Below are 17701 nucleotides of genomic sequence, written 5' to 3'. Positions count from 1 at the left end.
TGCGTAACTAATAAGTGACACCAACGACGCGAAGGATCGAATGGTGAACTGGTCTTTTTGCGCCGCTAAATCCAGCTTGGTCACCGTCTTGATCGAATTGCGAACCTGCCGCTGCCCCTCCATCCAGGCAAACTCTTCACCCCAAAACACACAACCTTTTCTTCCTTCGCACAACAGCTCTTCATCCGTCCACGAAGCCACAGTCTCCCGCTCAGGGGAGGTGAGGAGGTTGGCTTGCCGTATCCGGCCAACAATCTGGCGCACCGCCGACACAAATGCCGCTTCCTGACCCTCCGCCGCGGCCACCAAGATGTTGTCGATCATCGTTTCAATAAACACGGGAGTGTCTATGTCGACGATGGTCCACGTAACTGCCTGGCCTACTGCGACGCTCCACCTCGCACCAGTCGGGAGCGTCTTCAGGCGATACATGCCACCATCTCGCGCGCGAAAAACGAACTTGTCCCTGATCTCCTCTGGCAGAGGGATAGCGTCGTAGAACGCCTCGAAGTCGAGCTGGAACATGTATCGGGCGAAGCGGAGACGTTGGCGGCGCTCCAGACGCGATAGGCGGGTGATGGAGGGGAGTTCACTCTTCCGGATGACTCCGTTGAGGTGCGACTCCGTTATCAAGCGGCGGCGGCCCTTCGCCTCGTACACGGTGAACAAGTTCACACCGTGCACCCCATCTGGGAGCGGGTGGCGCACATTCTCGCTGCAGCGCTCAAACTTGCCGCGGGCCACAGCCGCCTCCAAATCCGTCTGCGACAGTTTGACAGTTTTCACCGTGCGCGACGTGCGCAGGAACTGAAATGTTTCGGGTCGCATGTAACGGAACGACTCCGACAAAAAACTGCGAGTCCAGGAGTGGGCGGTGGGCATGCGGAAAAGCGCTTCCGCGTCGAGGGGCGTCGTCTCTTTGAGATGCAGTGGCCAGGCGGACGGTGGTGGAAGCTGCAGCGGTGGTAGCCCTTCACGCCGGCGGATCTCCGCAAGGAGGACGTTGTCGTCAACCCTCAAGTCTCTTGCAGTGGGGGCCTTCCGGCCTAGGTGCTCTGCCTTTGCAAGACCGCAGCAACGTTGTCCTGTGCGGCTACGTCCTCCGCCGTAGCTTGCAGGCCATAGCCCAAGTACCGCCGCAGGCGAACCGTCCACTCGGGGGCAGAATATTCCCCGACGATATCCCGCTGCGCACCCGAGTGCGAGAGGCCATCCGTGCGGTGAACTCGTCGGCGGCGCTTCCGTCGCTTCGCAAGGGGGCCACCAGGAACCTAGCGGCGCAAGGGGTGCCGGAGGCGATCCTGATGCGGATCACCGGTCACACGCGGTTGGAGACCCCGTGATGCGTTGCACCACGCTGGCATCCTCGCGGCTCAAAACTGTCGGGATCGTCTACGGCCCGCGGAACCGGGCACCTTTTCCCCGACGCACCGTCACCTGCATGCGGACCGAACGGGGTGCTACCTCTTCTGCAAAATGAATGTCCTTGACGAGGAGGTTCGTCACATCGCCAGGCCGCGCAGCGCAGGCCCACATCAGCACAAGAAAAGCGTGAGACTCGGGGTCGACGCGGACTGCAGTCAAGACCCGCTTGTACTCCTCCACCGACAACGGCACCGGCGGCTGTGGCTCCGACTCGCGCTCGAAACGTCGGGCTCCAGATATAGCTTGGCGCCACTCCGGTTCCCGGGCCAAGTCCACCGGCCGCGTCTGGTTTGTGTAGAGGGGCAGCTGGAGTAGAGCGACCTGAATGGATACGTAGTGTCGCGCCATCGTCGACCACTTCCAATGGCGTGCGCAGCCCATCCTTCGCACCAGCTCGACCGCCGCCGTGTGCAGCGGGAGCGACAAGAGATCCTGGGGCATCGCGCGCAGGTTCTCCAGCCACGTGCGGTGTTGGATGCGCACCTGCGGGTTCATAGCCGCCCACGCCACCTGAGACACATGAGGGGGCTTTCCGGGATGGATGAACCAATCCCGCGGACAGGCACACCCCTCCGGATGCCTGCCGTTCCAGTTTAAAGGCCCCGCCATCCGTCAGCGCGTCACTCGCGCCGGTTTCCCGACGGGAGTGCCGCAAAGCGTTCCGTCCGCCCTCGCGAAGCTTGGGCACACTCCTCTTCACTATGGGGTACAGCAGCCAATGGGGCCACCGCGTATTCTTGAGGACGTGGATATCCGCTCCAGACGATATTTTTTCTTGATCCGAGCAATGGAGGATGTCCCGCTTCCGGCCAGCATCGATGAGCACGTCTTCGCGCTCGAGGCTTAGCACCATGCGGATGTCCGCTCACGTACCGAGCAGCGTGACCACGATATGGTGACGCGTGAGGTCTCCGCGGCATCTGTCGGCTTGTACGTGCTCCGCGCGCCGTTACACACTGGTTTGCCATCTCCTGGGCCGCGACGACACGTTAATCAGAGGGCCGTTGCTCAGGGTTCCCCGGTGGCCGACCCACATGGGGAAATGGACCGTGCGCTGAACACAGGACTATCAGGAATCGTAAGCGCGCGATACTGACCGTCAGCCACCGAAGCCAATACAGATGCGGACAACATGTAGCCCATACCGTTCACCCGCGCGTGGGGATCGCTCGACTCGTAGGTCGCCTCCCAAGCAACCTCGGCACCACCCGTAAGCGGTGAGTCCGTCGTGGCGGCCGGCTGCAATTTGTTCAGGGCCGTTGGAGGTGGTGGGGTTGCAGGCGCCTGGTGCGGCGCAGGAATGAGGGAGGAAGGCTTCCCGAGGAGGGCCGCGCTGATGTTGCGCAGAAAAACGTCTCTTTTCGGGTGGTTCTGGGCTGCGGCGAAGAGAAAAGTCCGCAGGCGTGCCGGGAGGTCAGCCGCGGGGACGATGGTGATGCCTAAATGATGCGCAAAGAAGTTCGCTGTCATGAAAATGCCACAGTCGTCGCTGTCGCGTGCCTGACGCTGGCAAGGGCAAAATTCCAGCTCTATCGCAGGCCAGATGCGACGGACCCGCTTCCACAAATCTCTGTGAACCGCCCAAGACGGCGCAGAGTCGAAGATCCGGAGAAGCAGTCCCTCGCCTGTTCCATCACAAGACGCACTGGAGAGGATGCCTGCGATCCAGTGGTGGTGGCTAAAGAGGGGGACATACAATGTGCCGTGCGCCATCAGGCGGGCTTCGATCTTCCGCTTGAGGGCAGAGACAGCGGGGTTGGAGAGGGGGTCAAGGACACCACGTGGCGCAAGGTCGGGTAAAGTGCGACACGGGAACGTCTGCCCCGAAGGGAGGTAGCGGCGATACAGGTCATCCAGCTCAACACTGGACGTGCGCCCTTGGCGGAGGTCACCTCCCCACACGACCTCACCGAACGGCGCAGCTGGATGAGCCTCTGGTGGCCCCGCCGGCCCTTTACCGGGGCGGCAGGGCTCCCTCGTTTTTTGGTGGGCGAACGGCGGAGGAGGGTACCGTGTCGGGGGCAGCGCCGCCGCTGTAGTACGCGGTACGGCGAGAGCGCGCGCGGCCAGCGTTGGTGCGGCGTTGCTGCTGGTGTTGCTGCTGCTCCTGGTTCCGCGCAGTAGAGATGAGAGTCTTCAATTTCGACTCTATCTCCTGGTGCCGCTGCGCATCCGAGGCTTGCAGTCCTCCAAGGAAGGCCTCGAGGTCCGACAGATCCACATGGGCCACTACGTTGCCCTCGCCATCACGTACGGGCGCAAGGGATGCCCCACCGGTCAGCGTCTGCTCTTCCGGGGCCAACGAGCAACGGTTGCAATCCGATCCCCCGTGCAAGGCCTCAGCCGGTGTGCCCCTCATTAACAGGGTATACATGTCGTGGCCCTGAACCGGTTACCATATGGCTTCCGGGAAGTCGCACACAGTCGCCGCCTGATGCCGCCGCGCCACGGGTTCCACCAGTTCCAGGGCACGTACGTTGTGGTACAGGGTCGCCAGACCCTCCGGCACAGTGAGGATATAATGCGCGAGGAAGAACGCCGACTTTTTAGCGTCCTCGTCCCAAAGAAACATGGACAAAAGCATGCGCTCGATGGAGCAAAGGCTGTTCTGTCGCGCGCGCTCCAACGCCAAGTTCCGCAGGTGGTCCCAGCACCCTTTCTCTGCGTACTCTTGTTCAATACGAGTAAGGCCCAACTTGGCCTTCACGTACTCCGGAGCCCAGGGGTACATGCGGACGTAGTTCTCCCGCGACATCACACTGACGTCCCAAGAGAGTGTGGAGTCCATGCCACCGGAAAATGTCGTTGCAGCAGCAGTTGTGGGGGTGGTGGGGTTTAGGTACTGGCGGGTAAGGGAGTCCACCAAAGTGACGTACTGTTCACCACCCAGCATACCCGAGTTGCGCAACTCCTCCAGTTGCGTCACCGCTTCACGAAAGGATGCAGCCCTCTCGCTAAGAGGGGCTGCAGGAGGGGGGCGAGTGACTGGAGCTCCCGCCAATGGAGGTGCAGCAGGAGACGTCGCTGCGGGAGTTGCACTCCCTGGCGATGCCGTCGCGCCAACAGACGTGGCCGAGGAAGTTGACGTCGAAATCGGCGGCGTTGGGAGGTTGGAAACCGACATGGAGAATGTGAGACGGAGTATGAACAAGAAAAAACTTTGTCAAGTGACCAAAACGAAAGCGCTAGGCTTCACGAAATGTGTAAAAATATGTAAAAAGGGAGAAAGGGGGGAGAGAGAGTAGATGCATTGGCAGGGAGAAAGGTAGATTCATTCCAACTGACCCGAAGGGATCACACTCGACACGCCTGAATCACTCCAGATTAGGCTTAGAGATGTGACTTTGGAGAAGGTGTAATACAGAATAACAACAGGACGACTATGACCCGATGGGGCTCAGTAAGGTGAAGTGCTCCTTATCCGTTACGTTGCCTCCGACACGTACACACACACACGCACACATGCAGGTATTGATAGGAGAGGACGAGGCTACCGTGAACGCAGATCCTTTCTCTTTTTTCCTCTCTTTTTTTGTTGGCTGTAGAGTTTGTTTGTGTTTGATGATAAGAAGACTTTTTGTTCTGTTCTTGTCTTTACCGTTTATGGGGTGAAGTGCGCAGACGCCCTCGCACGCAGGAGATGAACGCGCACACACGCAAGCGCAGAATACGAAAAGACAACAGTCCAGAAATGGTGCAGTGCCAATAGCAAACAAACACACACAGACGAGTACTTCGGTGAAGAGACACACACATCCAAAGAGAGAGAGAGAGAGAGCGAAAGAAAGAGGCGGCACACACGTGCAGTCACGGGAGGTCAGTGAGGACACAGGGGGAGTGAGCCGCGTGTGTGTGTGTGTGGGTGGGTGTGGGTGCAACAGTTGCATTCCGCAGACAACACAGCACTCGAAAACAAAAACATGTATAATAGTTTCAAGAAATAGTTAAACCAAAAAAAAAAAAGATGAGGAAGGAGAGAAGGAGAGAGGTACGTGTGGGCGTGAGGACAGTCGACGATGAGCGCGGATTCTCCGTGTGCGGCCCTACAAGCTTTGCAGCCGGGCACATCGCGTTTTTCATTCCACCAAGTGCGGCTCCGCACAAGCGAGACTCTGCTCGGGGAAGCAGCTCCCTTTCACAGCGCCGAACACCGTCACTTTATTGAGCCAACCAAACAAACCAAAGAATGCGGCAATACACCTTCGTTTCTGTGGTTGTTCCTGGCGGCTCTCTTCTGCTCTTGTGCTCTACCTGCTGCTTCGCTGTGGCGGTGCAGAGAAGCGAAGGAGCATCACGTGGAGAGCTTGCCTGCACCGTGAACGATGCCGGCGTTTTACGTGCTGCTCGTGTTTTATTTTCCTCTTATCATCATCATCATTGTTGGTTGTTGCTGTGCATCGTCAAGAGATAACACAACAACAACAACAGAAGCATAATAATCATAATAAATAATAACTGGCGGTACAGAACGTTCAACTCACAATTTTGTCTTCTATTTTCTTTTTAAAAGATTATTATTTGAGTTTTGAGGTCTTCACCTTCCAACGACGGGCGACGGGAGAATTCTTTTAGGGGTTTTTTTTTTGAAAGAAGAGAAAAAAAAAAACAAGAACGAGCACCAACTTTGGCGGAGCGAGAAAACAGCAAAGTCAAAAGCAAACAACGAAGTTCGAAATACATACAAACCCACTAATATATATTAGAGATGTATTTGAGAAGGTGCCGGCGAGGGAGGGAGGGAGGGAGGGAGGGAGCGTTGACCCCGACTCAGCGACAACAAACGGCCTCCCACCCTGAGAAAGAAATGAAAAAGAAAGATGCGTCGAGACATCAACGCGGCATCGTCAAACAGCAACAGCGGTAGTCGTAAAGCAACTCAGAAGATACGGGAGAAACACCTTCGCTTTCATCTCTGTCGCTCTCCCTCTCCCTCTCCCTCTCTCGATTTCATAGAGCCGCTTGGGTAGATCAAGAACCGCGAAACAGGAAAGAAAAAAGAGCAGTCGTAAGGCGGGGGGGGGGGGGGTTGTGTGGGGTTGACGAACGGCACGCGAATTCGGGGCAGCTGCGCCGCGGCAGAAACAACAACGGACAACGGACAATTCAAAAAAAAAAGAAGAGAGAAGCGGGGAGGCGGACGGATTGCGCGATGGAGCCCGCCATCGAGTACACAAGCAACAGCAGCAGCAGCAGCAACAACATCATAGAAAAACAAAGAGAGAGAAAGAAGAAGAACAAATACAATTCGGTCCCTCCGTAGGTGGAAAAAGGAGGTGGAAGGGGGCAGAGGAGAGAAATCGTTCAGCGCACGCTGCAATGACACACGCGCAAGAGAGAGAAAGAGAGAAAACAGAATAATAATAAAGGACTCAAAACACAACTCACTTTCTTATTCTCTGCCTTCTATTACTGCTATTATCATCATCATCATTATTAATTCCTTCCCCTTAATTCCGTTTGTGATCCTACTTCAGAAGTTTGCTAGAGATTCTTATCGAAAAGAGATGAGAGAGAGAGGGAAGGAGAGGAGGAGAGAGAGAGAAAAGGGGAAAAAATAACAGTAAAACAAACAAAGAAATCTTTTTTTGGGGTACAATCATAAATAAGGCGAGCAGGCGCGAATAGCCTCCGTACATAACGGAAAAACACACACACGTCCCCTACGTATTATAGGTGATGATAAGTATGAAGAAGGAAGCAATCACAGCAACAACAGCAAAAACAAACAGAAGAAAGATGGAAATAAGGTTTATAACGTCGTAAGAGGCTTGAGAGCAGCGACACGGCAGCTCTTTCTTCGTCACAGTGCTACTTCCTTTGGTCGGTAATGTAAATCCTCTGCTTTTCCTTCATCCTGCGCTCATCGAGAAGAGGGGAGAGGCGCGAGAGGCATGCTTCGCGTGCGCAGGTGGCTCTCACAGGAACAGCTGACTTCTCCGCTCTCTCTCTCTTCCCACTGCCAAAGTCTCACACGTAAACCGCCACGTGTGTGTGTGCGCGTGTGTGAAGAGCGCTCGCGTCGAACAAAAAAAGATAACAAAAAAAATTGTGTAATAACAACGTTAAAACACCGCACGCCTTTGTCAAAAGAATCAGAAAAATGCGGAGATCAGCAACGTATCGAAGCGGCTCCGGCAGGGGGTGTATGAGCGAAATGCGGCGGATTTATCCCCTCTAAAAGAGATGAGACCAACATCAAAACCAAAGCACGTCACCGCTGCACGGCGGCGCCGAACACAAGTCGGGAGGGGAAAAAGTACTATAAAACGGAAATCAAGACAAAGCAGACGGCCCTCCAAAGCGTCAACACGCACAGACACACACACAACTGCACACCATCATCATCATCCACAACAGCAAAACACATACACACACACACACGCACACGCAAGGCTAGTTGCTTCTAATGAAAATCAAAAAAAAGTACAACTTTCGAGTAGAAGTTGAGGAGAACCAGAGCGTGAGTGCCAGAATCCAGCAAAGGAAGGAGAGAAGAAAGGCTGAAGGAGTAAAAACCAGAAGAAGAAACTTAAAGAAGTACCAAAAAAAAAAAAGCGCAAGAAAGGAATACCAAAAAACGAGAGAAGGAAAGGTAAAAGGCCACCACCAACGAGCCAGTCATTTGAGGACGTTGATCCGCAGGCGGGTCCGAGCGCTGCGGAACAAAAGCAGACGAAGACGCAGTCCCTCCCCCCTCCCCCGGCGTATGTATGGCAACGATGACCACACGTGGAGCGAAGGGGCATCTCAAAAACCCGCCAAAAGCAAGAAGAGCAAATTTAGTTCCTTTTTTTATTGGGAGGGAAAGGGGGGACTGCTTTCCAATGCGCACGTAGCTCTCGATTGACCTTTGAAGTTTATTCAGCAATGCGCAATCACACGGTGGTGAAGAACAGATCAGCACAGACAGCGTTTATATATTAGCGCCAGACTCCGTCGGCTGCGTGCATGTGAGGTGTGTGTGTGTGTGTGTGCCTCACTCCCCCCTCTCTTTCCTACGTCAACAAGCATCCCCCGACAGCGGCGTAACAAAAGGCTCCGTGTTCTGCCTTGAAGATATTTTTCCCTTACTTTGGGCGAAGAATTAACACTTTGTATTAAAGAAATGTGTTTGTGAGGGTGAGAGAGGAAATCAGAAGAAAGAAAGAAAGAGAAAAGTCAAGGCGAAGTGGTCGGTGAGACGAAAGGAAGATAACGAAACGAACAAAGCGACCGCAAGAACAGCAAATGGAAGTACGCGACAACAGCATCAGCGACCACAACAAATACGTCCCCCCCCCCACCCTCTGTTGAGTGGAAACCACACAAAAACGAATACCAAAGAAAAAAAGAGATTCAAAGGAAAAACATACAGACACACACACGCAAATATATATATATGTATGTATGTATATGTATATCAACGGGGGAGCGTACGTTTCCCCGAAAAGGCAGCACCAACAACAACAATGTCTACGTTTGCGTACGCTGCGTCAAACACGACAGAAAATAGAAAAATCGAAGAAAGCAAAATAACAGCAACAACACAAAAGCCCCCCTTTTCCCACGTGATGAGACGAGGAGGGGTGGGGGTGAGGCAGAGGAGGAGGAGGAGGAGGGGGGCGGAGGTGTGAACCCGCTTGTGGCAGCGTCACAACGCACCTTGGCATCCCCCCCCAAAAACGGAAAGAGAAAGAAGGGAGAGGAGGAAGAAGAAATAAAGCCAAACAAGCACAAAAATCTTTTAGCCTCCCTCCCCGCATCTTTTTAAAAAACAAGTAAAACGCGTTCTAACGAAAAAAAAAAAAGTTTGCCAGGTGCACGTTTGCGGCAGCGAAGATGACGATCATTCGCCGAAAGGAAAGCCGCACGAGTGCGGGAGTCCGTACGCCGTGCGCTCCGTCGCCGGCTCGCGTACGCCAAGACAGGAAATAAATATGTTTCATACTTACCCTACTTATATATAACAAAAAAGTTTGAGAATCTTTCCGTTCTTAAAAAAATATTTTAGTTCTTCTTGCATTCCGTGCCAAAGACGTAGTCCCAGAACTTAGAGCTGATGCCGTAGCCCCGCTGATCATCCACGTAGTGGTGTGCATGGTGGAACTTCTTCAAGTCCTTGAAGTAGAAGTCGGTGGGGTCGAGGTGGTGGATGAGGAAGTGGATTTCGTCGTAGAGCACGTAGCCGCACACCACGCCGCCCGCCACCACATCGAGGCAGCTGCCGTTCATCAGGTAGTTGTAGGCGTGGTAGATCACTGTACTCGCCACAACGAACATCGCCGGCGGGAAGACGAGCCGGTCGGGGTCCATCGGGATGATGTGATGGATGCCGTGCAGGACCAGGTGCAGCAGCTTGCACGCTGGGTTGTCGAAGAGCGAGGCCGGGATGGCCCGCTCAAAATGGAAAACGACGCGGTGAATGAAGTACTCCATGAACGTCCACAAAAAAAGGCCAAAGAGCCAGAAGGCGGCGACGAAGACGAAGCTGAAGTGACTGCGCTCCACCGCGAGTTGGTACTGCGCGTCGGCGAGCGCGGCGTTGTCGGTTGGGTAGTTGTGGAAGATAAGGTTCCTGTTCGGGTAGTAGAGAAGCGAGTCAAACCGGCTGCTCCACTCCGGGTTGATGTTCGTGTAGTCGCGCATCACGCCGCGCATCGTCCAGAAGAAGCTCAGTGGCAGCCAGAGCACCATCACGACCCAGTACTTGGTGCGCGAGAACATCTCGAAGAAGTCCAGGTCAAACAGTCGGCAGCTGGGGACGTAGATCGGCGTGTTGATGAGGTGCATGTACTGCGGCAGCGTTAAAAACATCGCCTGCCAGCACAGCCCACGATCACGGCGGATGGTGAAGTCCGCGTAGAAGATCTCCTGCTCCGTCATGCGGGGGTAGGCGGTGAGCTCCTCGCGCTGGTAGTTCTCGAACTCACCGTGCTGGCCCGTCATGGCGCTCTCCACACGCTCCACCTTTCCAACGCGGTACTGCAGCAGCATGTTCAGCGCCAAGTTCGTGTGCGCGTGAAAGTTGTACTCGTCGTGGAAGACCACCGTCACGTCCTTGCCGTGGTAGTCCAGCATGATGTCCCCGCCGCCCGGGTGGACGTTGGTGAACTCGGTGACGTCGTAGACGCAGCCCTTGTAGATGTACACGCATGGCGCCGGTGTGCTGGCTTTGCCAAGCTGACGCGCTTCCGCGTCGTACTGCGCGCTGCGGCCATCTGCGTAGGCCTGGAACTCGGCCGTGCTCGGGAACACCATCTCACCGGTTGTCGCGTCCACGGTGAAGTGAGTCTTAAGCGCCTCCGCCGCGGATACGCTGGCGGAGGACGGCGTGGTTGTAGCGGGCATGATCGCAGTAGCAGCAGCAGTAACAGTAGCGGCTGCAGAAGAAGATGGTGATGATGATGATGTGTGATGTGGATGATGGCGCGATTACTCCCCGCACGCAGCTCCAAATCTGAGTTTGCAATGCGTGTGCGTGTGTGTGAGGCGAGAGTGTTTAAAGAACGTGTTTTTGCGTTAGAATGGAGGTTTAAAGAACCAACACCACCACAACGCTGGCGATTCTCGCGGAGGGAGGTTTCAAAAGAAATAAGCTTTCCTTTCTTGTTTTTCCCTTTTAAAAATAGAAACAGCAAAACAACCACAGCGGGAAAACGCAGCCGCCTGAGTAATACTAATTGTGATCGTGAAGTGGTAGAGGCCCGGTGGGTGGTGCGTGGGCGCCGACAGGAGAGAAACCCACAGACAACGGAGTAGAGTGGTCTCGCTGTGCGTACGCGGGACTGCGAAAACAATAATTATAACAACAGTAAACAATAGATGAATAGATCAGATACGTACTTGGTGTAAGTGATGTACAGAATATCGTGCTGGGAAGTCAGCGAAAGATATACACGAATAATGGCAATGGTAAGTGTAGTAAGACGGATAAGAGGAAGGAGGGCAAATCACTGGCGTGCTGCTGTGTGCGGCGGACCGGCACGACGCGCGAAAGACACGCGGAGAGGAAGAGAAAAGAAAGAGAAAAGAGTCGATAAGAGGAACGAACCGTAGCGGGAGCACACAAGCACATCCACCCGTTTGCATTGAGGCAGCCTCCTTTCCGAAGGTTCTTGATTGATCCATCGCGCATCGACAACCCCCTCCCCCCTCCAACAAGACCGTCCTCACGAGCATCAGCTTCCACGCATTTCGTTCTTCTTTTTAGCTATTTACTTTCTTCGAAGCGGCACACATCACAGAGTTGAAAGCCGCGGATCGTCGTGGCAAGGCCCAAGGAAGCATCTGCAAAAGCATCGCCCTTCCTGTTCCTCCCGCCCCTCCTCCACTATTTTTGCCTTATTCCCCCGTCGTCATGTCGCGACAGTGCACACGGCAGTAGTCGCAACACCGAAGGTGCTCCTGCAAGATCGCGTACATCGACTGCAGCTCCCCCAACAACGACGGCGCCTCCACCACCGGCACGCGCTCTGCGCATGACGCGCGATATGCAGCAGCCACGGCCGCCGGTGGGACACACGGCGTGGTCAGGCGATACAGATCTTGCAAAGACCAGCCCTCTGCCCGCTCCACCAAGTAGCGCCGCTTCGGCGTACAGCGCGGCGGCGGCGGCGTCGTCATTGTCGACCATGAAGGACGCAGTGGTGTACCGCGGCTCGCCGTGGCTCCTTCCGCTGCGTCTTCTATCTTACCTTCTTCATCTGCATCATCACCATCCTCTTCTTCCGCGTCGTCCGTTTGTGCGGACTGCAGCGAAGGGGCAGCGCCGAAGCCAGTTGGGGCCTGCACCGGTGACGCGGTCGGCTGCGTAGCGTCATGGACTTGGTGTACAGGAAAGGCTCCACCCTCAGATGGCGCCGCTGCCGCTGCGGACGATGCGGAAGGCTGCAGGAGGATCGCACGCATCTTCTCACTCTGCTGTTCCCGTGGCACCTCCTGTCTCTCGCCACCGTTGATGCGTGAGGAAGTACGGCTGCCGCGATCCACGCCCCAGACGTCCGCCCGATAGCGCGCACACCACCACATCTGGGCGTGCAGGAGGCACATCCGCTTGCGCAGCCGCGACGCTGCCGCCAGGGCGGGCACGCAGGTGTACAGCGCAGGGTGTATGGCCGAGATGTCATACAACAACCCCATCAACGGCGGAGGACAGGAAGGGGGCGGCGTAGCGCTGCTGTGGCGCTGCAGGACGGCGGCTGCGCGTGCCGAGACGGGGTAACGCGTAAAGTCCCAGCGCATGAGCACGTGCGCCGGGATAATAAAAGCATGCTGCGCTGCTGCTTCTCTGGTTGTTCCTGCTGCGACTCCGTGCGATGCCGGCGGAAGCGAAGATGATGCAGCAGCTGCGGCAGAGGTAGCGGAGAAGGAGGTCGGCGGTGGCGCAGCGAAGGGCACGGGCGTCGGCGGGTCCTCGCCAAGCTGCCGCGACATCCACCAGCGGTTGAGGCGATCGGCGGCGTGGGTCACGGCCGCGTACACGGGAGACACATCTCCGCTATTGGTGTCCTCGTTGGTGTTGTTGTCCACAGACCCGGTAGCATCACCTTCGCGGAACCTATGGGGGCCGTTAGTTGCACGAGGGACCACAGTTGATCGCACCTGCCACGCCGCAGGATCGATGACGCGGTCAGCATCCCGCGGCACCGCTGACGTGTCAGGTTTGGCGCAGAAACACGCCGAGCACAGGTACACGCCTTCATACACGCAGAACAGCGCACCCGCGGTGCCGTGCGCCGCAGCGCGAGCGGCGACAGCAGCAGCAGTGGATGACGCGGTGGTTGTCTTTAACCGACTGGTAACGCTGCGCGACGGCGGTGGGCTGATTAGATGGGTGTTCTGTGGTTTGTGGATGGCGCTGCGCAGCGCCAGCAATCCTTGACGCTCGCCTGCCTCGTCGTCCTCCGCGAAAGAAAGCTCTGGATTGTCGCCGTACGAGTCCTCTCTCTCTGTCCTTCTTGCATCGATCAACGCGCGACGACATCGATCGCTGCTGATACGGTTGCTGCCGTGGATGATATGCCGCGCATCTGCACGCCGTGCCTCGCTCGTACTGCGTGGAGTGGCAGGTGTTCTTGCCTCGCCGTTGCTCTGCCTCTCCACGTCGCTGTCGAGGCCGCCGCTGCTGCCGCTGCCGCTGCCGCCGTCACCGTCATCGTCATCGCCCCGTCGACACAAGAGGCAGAGACGACAGCAGCAGCCAGTACGAGAAAGACAGCGTGAAGTACCGCCACCACCACAGCGCACCACGCTGCACAGACCCGTCAGCTTTGCGCAACACCATTCATACGCAGTCACCGTGGGCAGCGGCAATGCGGTGCCGCAGTGCGCGCAGCGACCCCGCTGCGACACCGAAGCCGCCCGCTGCTCCGCCAGCGTCGACGGCACGTCGTGCACCGCGCCAACATCACGGCAGAGAGGTGGGCGATCACGTGGAATGATCGGCGGCGGCGGAGGCGCTGGTGTGGTGAAGGCGGACGCAGCAGAGACCGCCGCACGGCGACCGACATTGGCCGCTTCCCTTGGTAGTTCGTGGGGAGGAGAAACGTGGGGATGCGGCGCACCGGCGGCGGCCGCGGCACGCAGTCCGTGCTCCGACGGAAAACTTAGCTGGCGCTCTACCGGCGGTGCGTGTGGAGCATCGCAGTTGAGGCGCCGTGTCGGGGGTGATTTGGTTGCGACGGGTTCGTTGTTGTACCGGCCGCCGATCGCGTGCTCATCCGCACACCCCCTTGTCTTCGCCATGTTGTCCAACACAACTCCATCGAGTTCTCCTGCGGAGCTGCGGTCTTCACCGTTTGCGTGTCCAGCTGCAACTGAATCAACACGCACAGCCGCCGCCGCCGCCGCCTCCTCGTGTGACCGAGAGCAGCGGTCATCGCTGTTGTTGCTCCTGACGGTTTGCTGTGGTGCTTTGCCGGCTGTCCCCACCATCAGACTAGATTCAACGTTTGATGGCGTCGCCTCCAGCACGACGGAGGCTCTCGTCGTCGCAGGAGGTGCAGCCTCACTGCGCATCCCCTCCACTCCAGCGTTGTCCTCCACAAAAGGGTAGGCATCTAACACGTTCTCTGTCCACTGCGCCAGCCAATGCACGCGGCGCAGTGCACGTGCTGCTGCGTTGCGCTGACGCTGCGCTGCGTCTGCTGTGCGCGACGGCAACAACGACACGGAGGAGGAGGAGGGCAAAGGCTGCTCTTCGGCTGCGTGTGCGTGCGTCAGCTGCCGTTCCACTTCTTCTAGAATCTTTCGTACGGCGAGGTACGCCTCGGCAGGCGAACTTCTCCTCGTCCGCGGGTTTTGCATTGCCGTCGCCGCCGGTGTGTCGTGGCCGCCGAGCTGGTCGGCGTGAGGAGCAGCGTTAGGGGCTTCGTGCACATCTGGTGACGTGTGGAGTTCGGTGGGAGGCTGTGCAGCACCTCGCGCCGCTCCGCTCGCCTCGGCGCCCTGCCTGAGAGACCGGCTGCCGACGGCTGTGTGCCCTTCCGCGTCGCGCTGCTCCATTCGTTTCTCTTTTTGTCGGAGGCGTGTGAGTCAGCCCTGAAAGAAAAATAATAGCTTTTCAGCTGCCGAGACGCGTGTGGAGAGGAAAAGACTGCCAATTACAATAAACAAAACCCCCATAGGTATATATATATATATATATATATGCATGTATCCTGAAGCGTGCGCAACACCACGTCCAACACAACTAATACGAAGGTAAAAGATAAAACACGAAAACCAGGAAACAAAAATAATAATAGGGAGCGAGAGAGTTGCACAGCGCACGCTGAGGCACGGTAGAAGTCGCACACGTAAAGAAAAGGGCGTCTCCTGCTAACACCGCTGTGCAGCGAGCGCCGCTACACGCCCTTCCGTCTCTTTCCTTCGATTGTCAGTTGATTTGCGCAAAGAAGGAAGTAAGAGAAGCGTCGCTGCGGAGTCTTGCGAGGGAGCAACGTTCTCGCTGCATGGACATCAGTGTACTTGCCGTGACACCTTCGCTCATACAATGCGAATGGAAAGGGGGAAGGCGAAGGAGGGAGAGAGAGGGTAAGGTGTTCGAAGGAGCTCCGCGTTCGAGAAACAGGCTTGCAGTGCACGCGACGGCGCGACGCGGTACTTCAGGTCACGTACGACGCAGCATCCGCGTCTATTCCTCTTTAAAAGAAAAAAGAAAGAACATCAACACCGACCCATCCACGACGTTCGGCTTTCGTGCTGAAGATGAAGGAGGAAAGAAACCTAAACATCTGTATGTTTGAAAAAAGAATATAATCCGGAATGTACAGCGGAGGCGCTTTCCACAGCGTTGCCACGCGTGTGTGTATGTGTGTGCCACACAGGGTAAGAAATAAAAATAACAACAACAACAACAAACAACCAGCGAATAATAATGCTAAGAGGAATAACAAAGAACATCTCTAAAGTGCGAGGCCGCCGCACGCATTCTCCCCCATCACCTCGAGAACAACAGCGGCAAAAGAAGAATGGTCGACCGCTACGCTTCCAGGTTGGCACCACAGAGCGAACGCACCGCCTTCTCCAGTTTTCGAAAGGCCTCCAAGCTGCGCTGCTGCACCGCCGGGTCGACCCCCCGCGGCGCCCCGCGCGAGCCGTCGAGTCGGTCCTCCAACGCCCGCAGCATCGCACGCGTTTCTCGCGCCATGTCCGACAGCCCCCCTGCGCCGCTGTCCGTCATCGTCGCATTATTACTTCGGTGGCCTCCCGTTGGGCCCGGCAGGTACCGCGCCAGGGAACGACAGCCCTGCAGGCCGTTGGTTTCCAGGATGTGCCCAAACAAGACATCTCGGTACGCCTCCGTCGCCGCTGCAAGTCGCTCCTGCGTGTCGGCCGCGTCCTCGTCTCTGCCCCGCGCGTGCTGATGCTGATCAACGTCGTCGGGCGGCGCCATGAATATCGCGGAAGGCTGCGGTGGTGGCCGCGGCGGAGGGGAGGCGACGGCCTCGCCGCTGTCTCCCTGTCCCCTCGTGCTCGTCTCCACGTTGTCATTCTCCAGCAGAGGTGCTCGAACGGGTGTGATGGGCGCGGGTGGAAGCTGCGCCGGCGCGGTGTCCGCGCGCTTCGCTTCGTCGTTGCTGTCTTTTTCGAACTGTCCTCCTCCTCCGCCTCTCTCGGCGGCGCGGAGATGCAGCGTCTGCAGCGCGTGCGACTTCGCCTGCAGTTCGTGTGCCACTCGCAGCAGCTGCTGCTCCTTCTTTTTGAGCTGCGCAGCCCGCACCTCCAACTGCGCCTCGCGCGCTGCCACGGAGGCGGCGGCGTCCACCATCGCCATCTCTGGCGGCGTATTCCGCTTGCTCCCCTCTGCGCCGTCCATTTTTTCCGCGAGGATGCGCTCCAACGGACGTGCCCGCTCGCGCAGTTCCACGCCCTCCGCCAGCAGCCGCATCGCCTCTTCCCGCTCGCGGAGTCGGTGGCGCACCTCAGCCAGCAGAAGGGCATCGCTTTGTGGGTTTGAGTTGCGCAGTGCGGGGGAGGACAACGACGACCCGAACTCCCTCGCACCGCCCGCGCCGTCCGAATCGCCGCTACGATCATCGTCGTTTGCTGCTGCTGCGTCTGCTGCTGTGGTGGTGATCGTGCCGGCTGGAGTGCCGTAGACACCGGTGAGTCGTGTCATGAGTGCAGCGGCTTTCTCCGCAGCGTGGTGCAGCTCCTCCTTCGTCGCCTGCACTTCGGACTGCAGTTGCGCTACCTGCGCCTCCAGCTGCTGGCACCTGCGCTCTGATTCTTCGTTTTGCATCGCCGCCGCCTCCGCACGCCCCGCCGCGGCCGTCTGCACCTCGGCGAGGTTCTTTCGAGAGCTCTCGAGCTCCGCGGATGTGCTTTCCCGCTGCTGCTGCAACAACGCGATGTTCCGCCGTCCCTCTTCCACCTTCTCATGCAGTTCCGCGTTCGTCGACTCCGCTTCGTGTAGCGCGGCATCGCGTTGTGCCATCACGGCACAGAGCTCGTCACGTGACGCTGTCTGCTCGGTCTTCCGTGCGATCATCTCCGCCTGGAGAGCTGCTCGCGCCTCATCGCTGTCCTTCTCCGCCGCACCCAGTTTCTCCAGAGCGGTCTTCGCTTGCACCCGCGCTTCTGCAAGCCCAGCTGAGACATCGCCCAACTTGGACGATAGTTCCTTCACCTTCTCACTCGCCAGCATCTCCGCATCTACCACGCTCGACTTCGCCGCATCACGATCCTGAACGGCCAAGTCCCGCTCGAGAGACAACACTTCCATTTCCACCTCTAAACCAGACAGGGTCTTCCGCAACTGAGCCACCTGCGCCGCAAGGCTGTCGCGCTCCTG

At 57.2% G+C, this 17701-nt stretch overlaps 8 protein-coding genes across 8 annotated transcripts; 1 reads left to right on the top strand and 7 right to left on the bottom strand.

Moving 5' to 3' along the window:
* On the bottom strand, nucleotides 1-882 carry ABB37_09734 (TATE DNA Transposon; the record flags this gene model as incomplete). Its single annotated transcript, XM_015809366.1, has 1 exon — nucleotides 1-882. A coding segment is annotated over one exon (882 nt), but the record flags the coding sequence as incomplete, so codon positions are not given.
* A 510-nt stretch (nucleotides 883-1392) lies between these two features.
* ABB37_09733 (unspecified product) lies at nucleotides 1393-1920 on the bottom strand (the record flags this gene model as incomplete). Its single annotated transcript, XM_015809365.1, has 1 exon — nucleotides 1393-1920. One exon carries the CDS (start codon nucleotides 1918-1920, stop codon nucleotides 1393-1395), a length of 528 nt encoding a protein of 175 aa, XP_015652040.1.
* A 46-nt stretch (nucleotides 1921-1966) lies between these two features.
* On the top strand, nucleotides 1967-2272 carry ABB37_09732 (hypothetical protein; the record flags this gene model as incomplete). Its single annotated transcript, XM_015809364.1, has 1 exon — nucleotides 1967-2272. One exon carries the CDS (start codon nucleotides 1967-1969, stop codon nucleotides 2270-2272), a length of 306 nt encoding a protein of 101 aa, XP_015652039.1.
* A 1545-nt stretch (nucleotides 2273-3817) lies between these two features.
* Nucleotides 3818-4318, bottom strand: ABB37_09731 (hypothetical protein; the record flags this gene model as incomplete). Its single annotated transcript, XM_015809363.1, has 1 exon — nucleotides 3818-4318. One exon carries the CDS (start codon nucleotides 4316-4318, stop codon nucleotides 3818-3820), a length of 501 nt encoding a protein of 166 aa, XP_015652038.1.
* Nucleotides 4319-7838: 3520 nt separating this feature from the next.
* On the bottom strand, nucleotides 7839-8171 carry ABB37_09730 (hypothetical protein; the record flags this gene model as incomplete). The annotated part of the gene is made up of 1 exon (XM_015809362.1): nucleotides 7839-8171. One exon carries the CDS (start codon nucleotides 8169-8171, stop codon nucleotides 7839-7841), a length of 333 nt encoding a protein of 110 aa, XP_015652037.1.
* A 1240-nt stretch (nucleotides 8172-9411) lies between these two features.
* On the bottom strand, nucleotides 9412-11370 carry ABB37_09729 (hypothetical protein; the record flags this gene model as incomplete). Its single annotated transcript, XM_015809361.1, has 1 exon — nucleotides 9412-11370. Exon 1 carries the CDS (start codon nucleotides 10750-10752, stop codon nucleotides 9412-9414), a length of 1341 nt encoding a protein of 446 aa, XP_015652036.1. The 5' UTR covers nucleotides 10753-11370.
* A 375-nt stretch (nucleotides 11371-11745) lies between these two features.
* ABB37_09728 (hypothetical protein) lies at nucleotides 11746-15386 on the bottom strand (the record flags this gene model as incomplete). The annotated part of the gene is made up of 1 exon (XM_015809360.1): nucleotides 11746-15386. Exon 1 carries the CDS (start codon nucleotides 14905-14907, stop codon nucleotides 11746-11748), a length of 3162 nt encoding a protein of 1053 aa, XP_015652035.1. The 5' UTR covers nucleotides 14908-15386.
* A 500-nt stretch (nucleotides 15387-15886) lies between these two features.
* Nucleotides 15887-17701, bottom strand: ABB37_09727 (hypothetical protein; the record flags this gene model as incomplete). Its single annotated transcript, XM_015809359.1, has 1 exon — nucleotides 15887-17701. A coding segment is annotated over one exon (1815 nt), but the record flags the coding sequence as incomplete, so codon positions are not given.

The sequence above is a fragment of the Leptomonas pyrrhocoris genome, assembly GCF_001293395.1.
Source record: "Leptomonas pyrrhocoris isolate H10 chromosome Unknown, whole genome shotgun sequence".
Classification (NCBI taxonomy): domain Eukaryota; phylum Euglenozoa; class Kinetoplastea; order Trypanosomatida; family Trypanosomatidae; genus Leptomonas; species Leptomonas pyrrhocoris.
The sequence above is the reverse complement of the archived record's forward strand: the minus strand, read 5'-3'. Positions and strand labels throughout refer to the sequence as shown.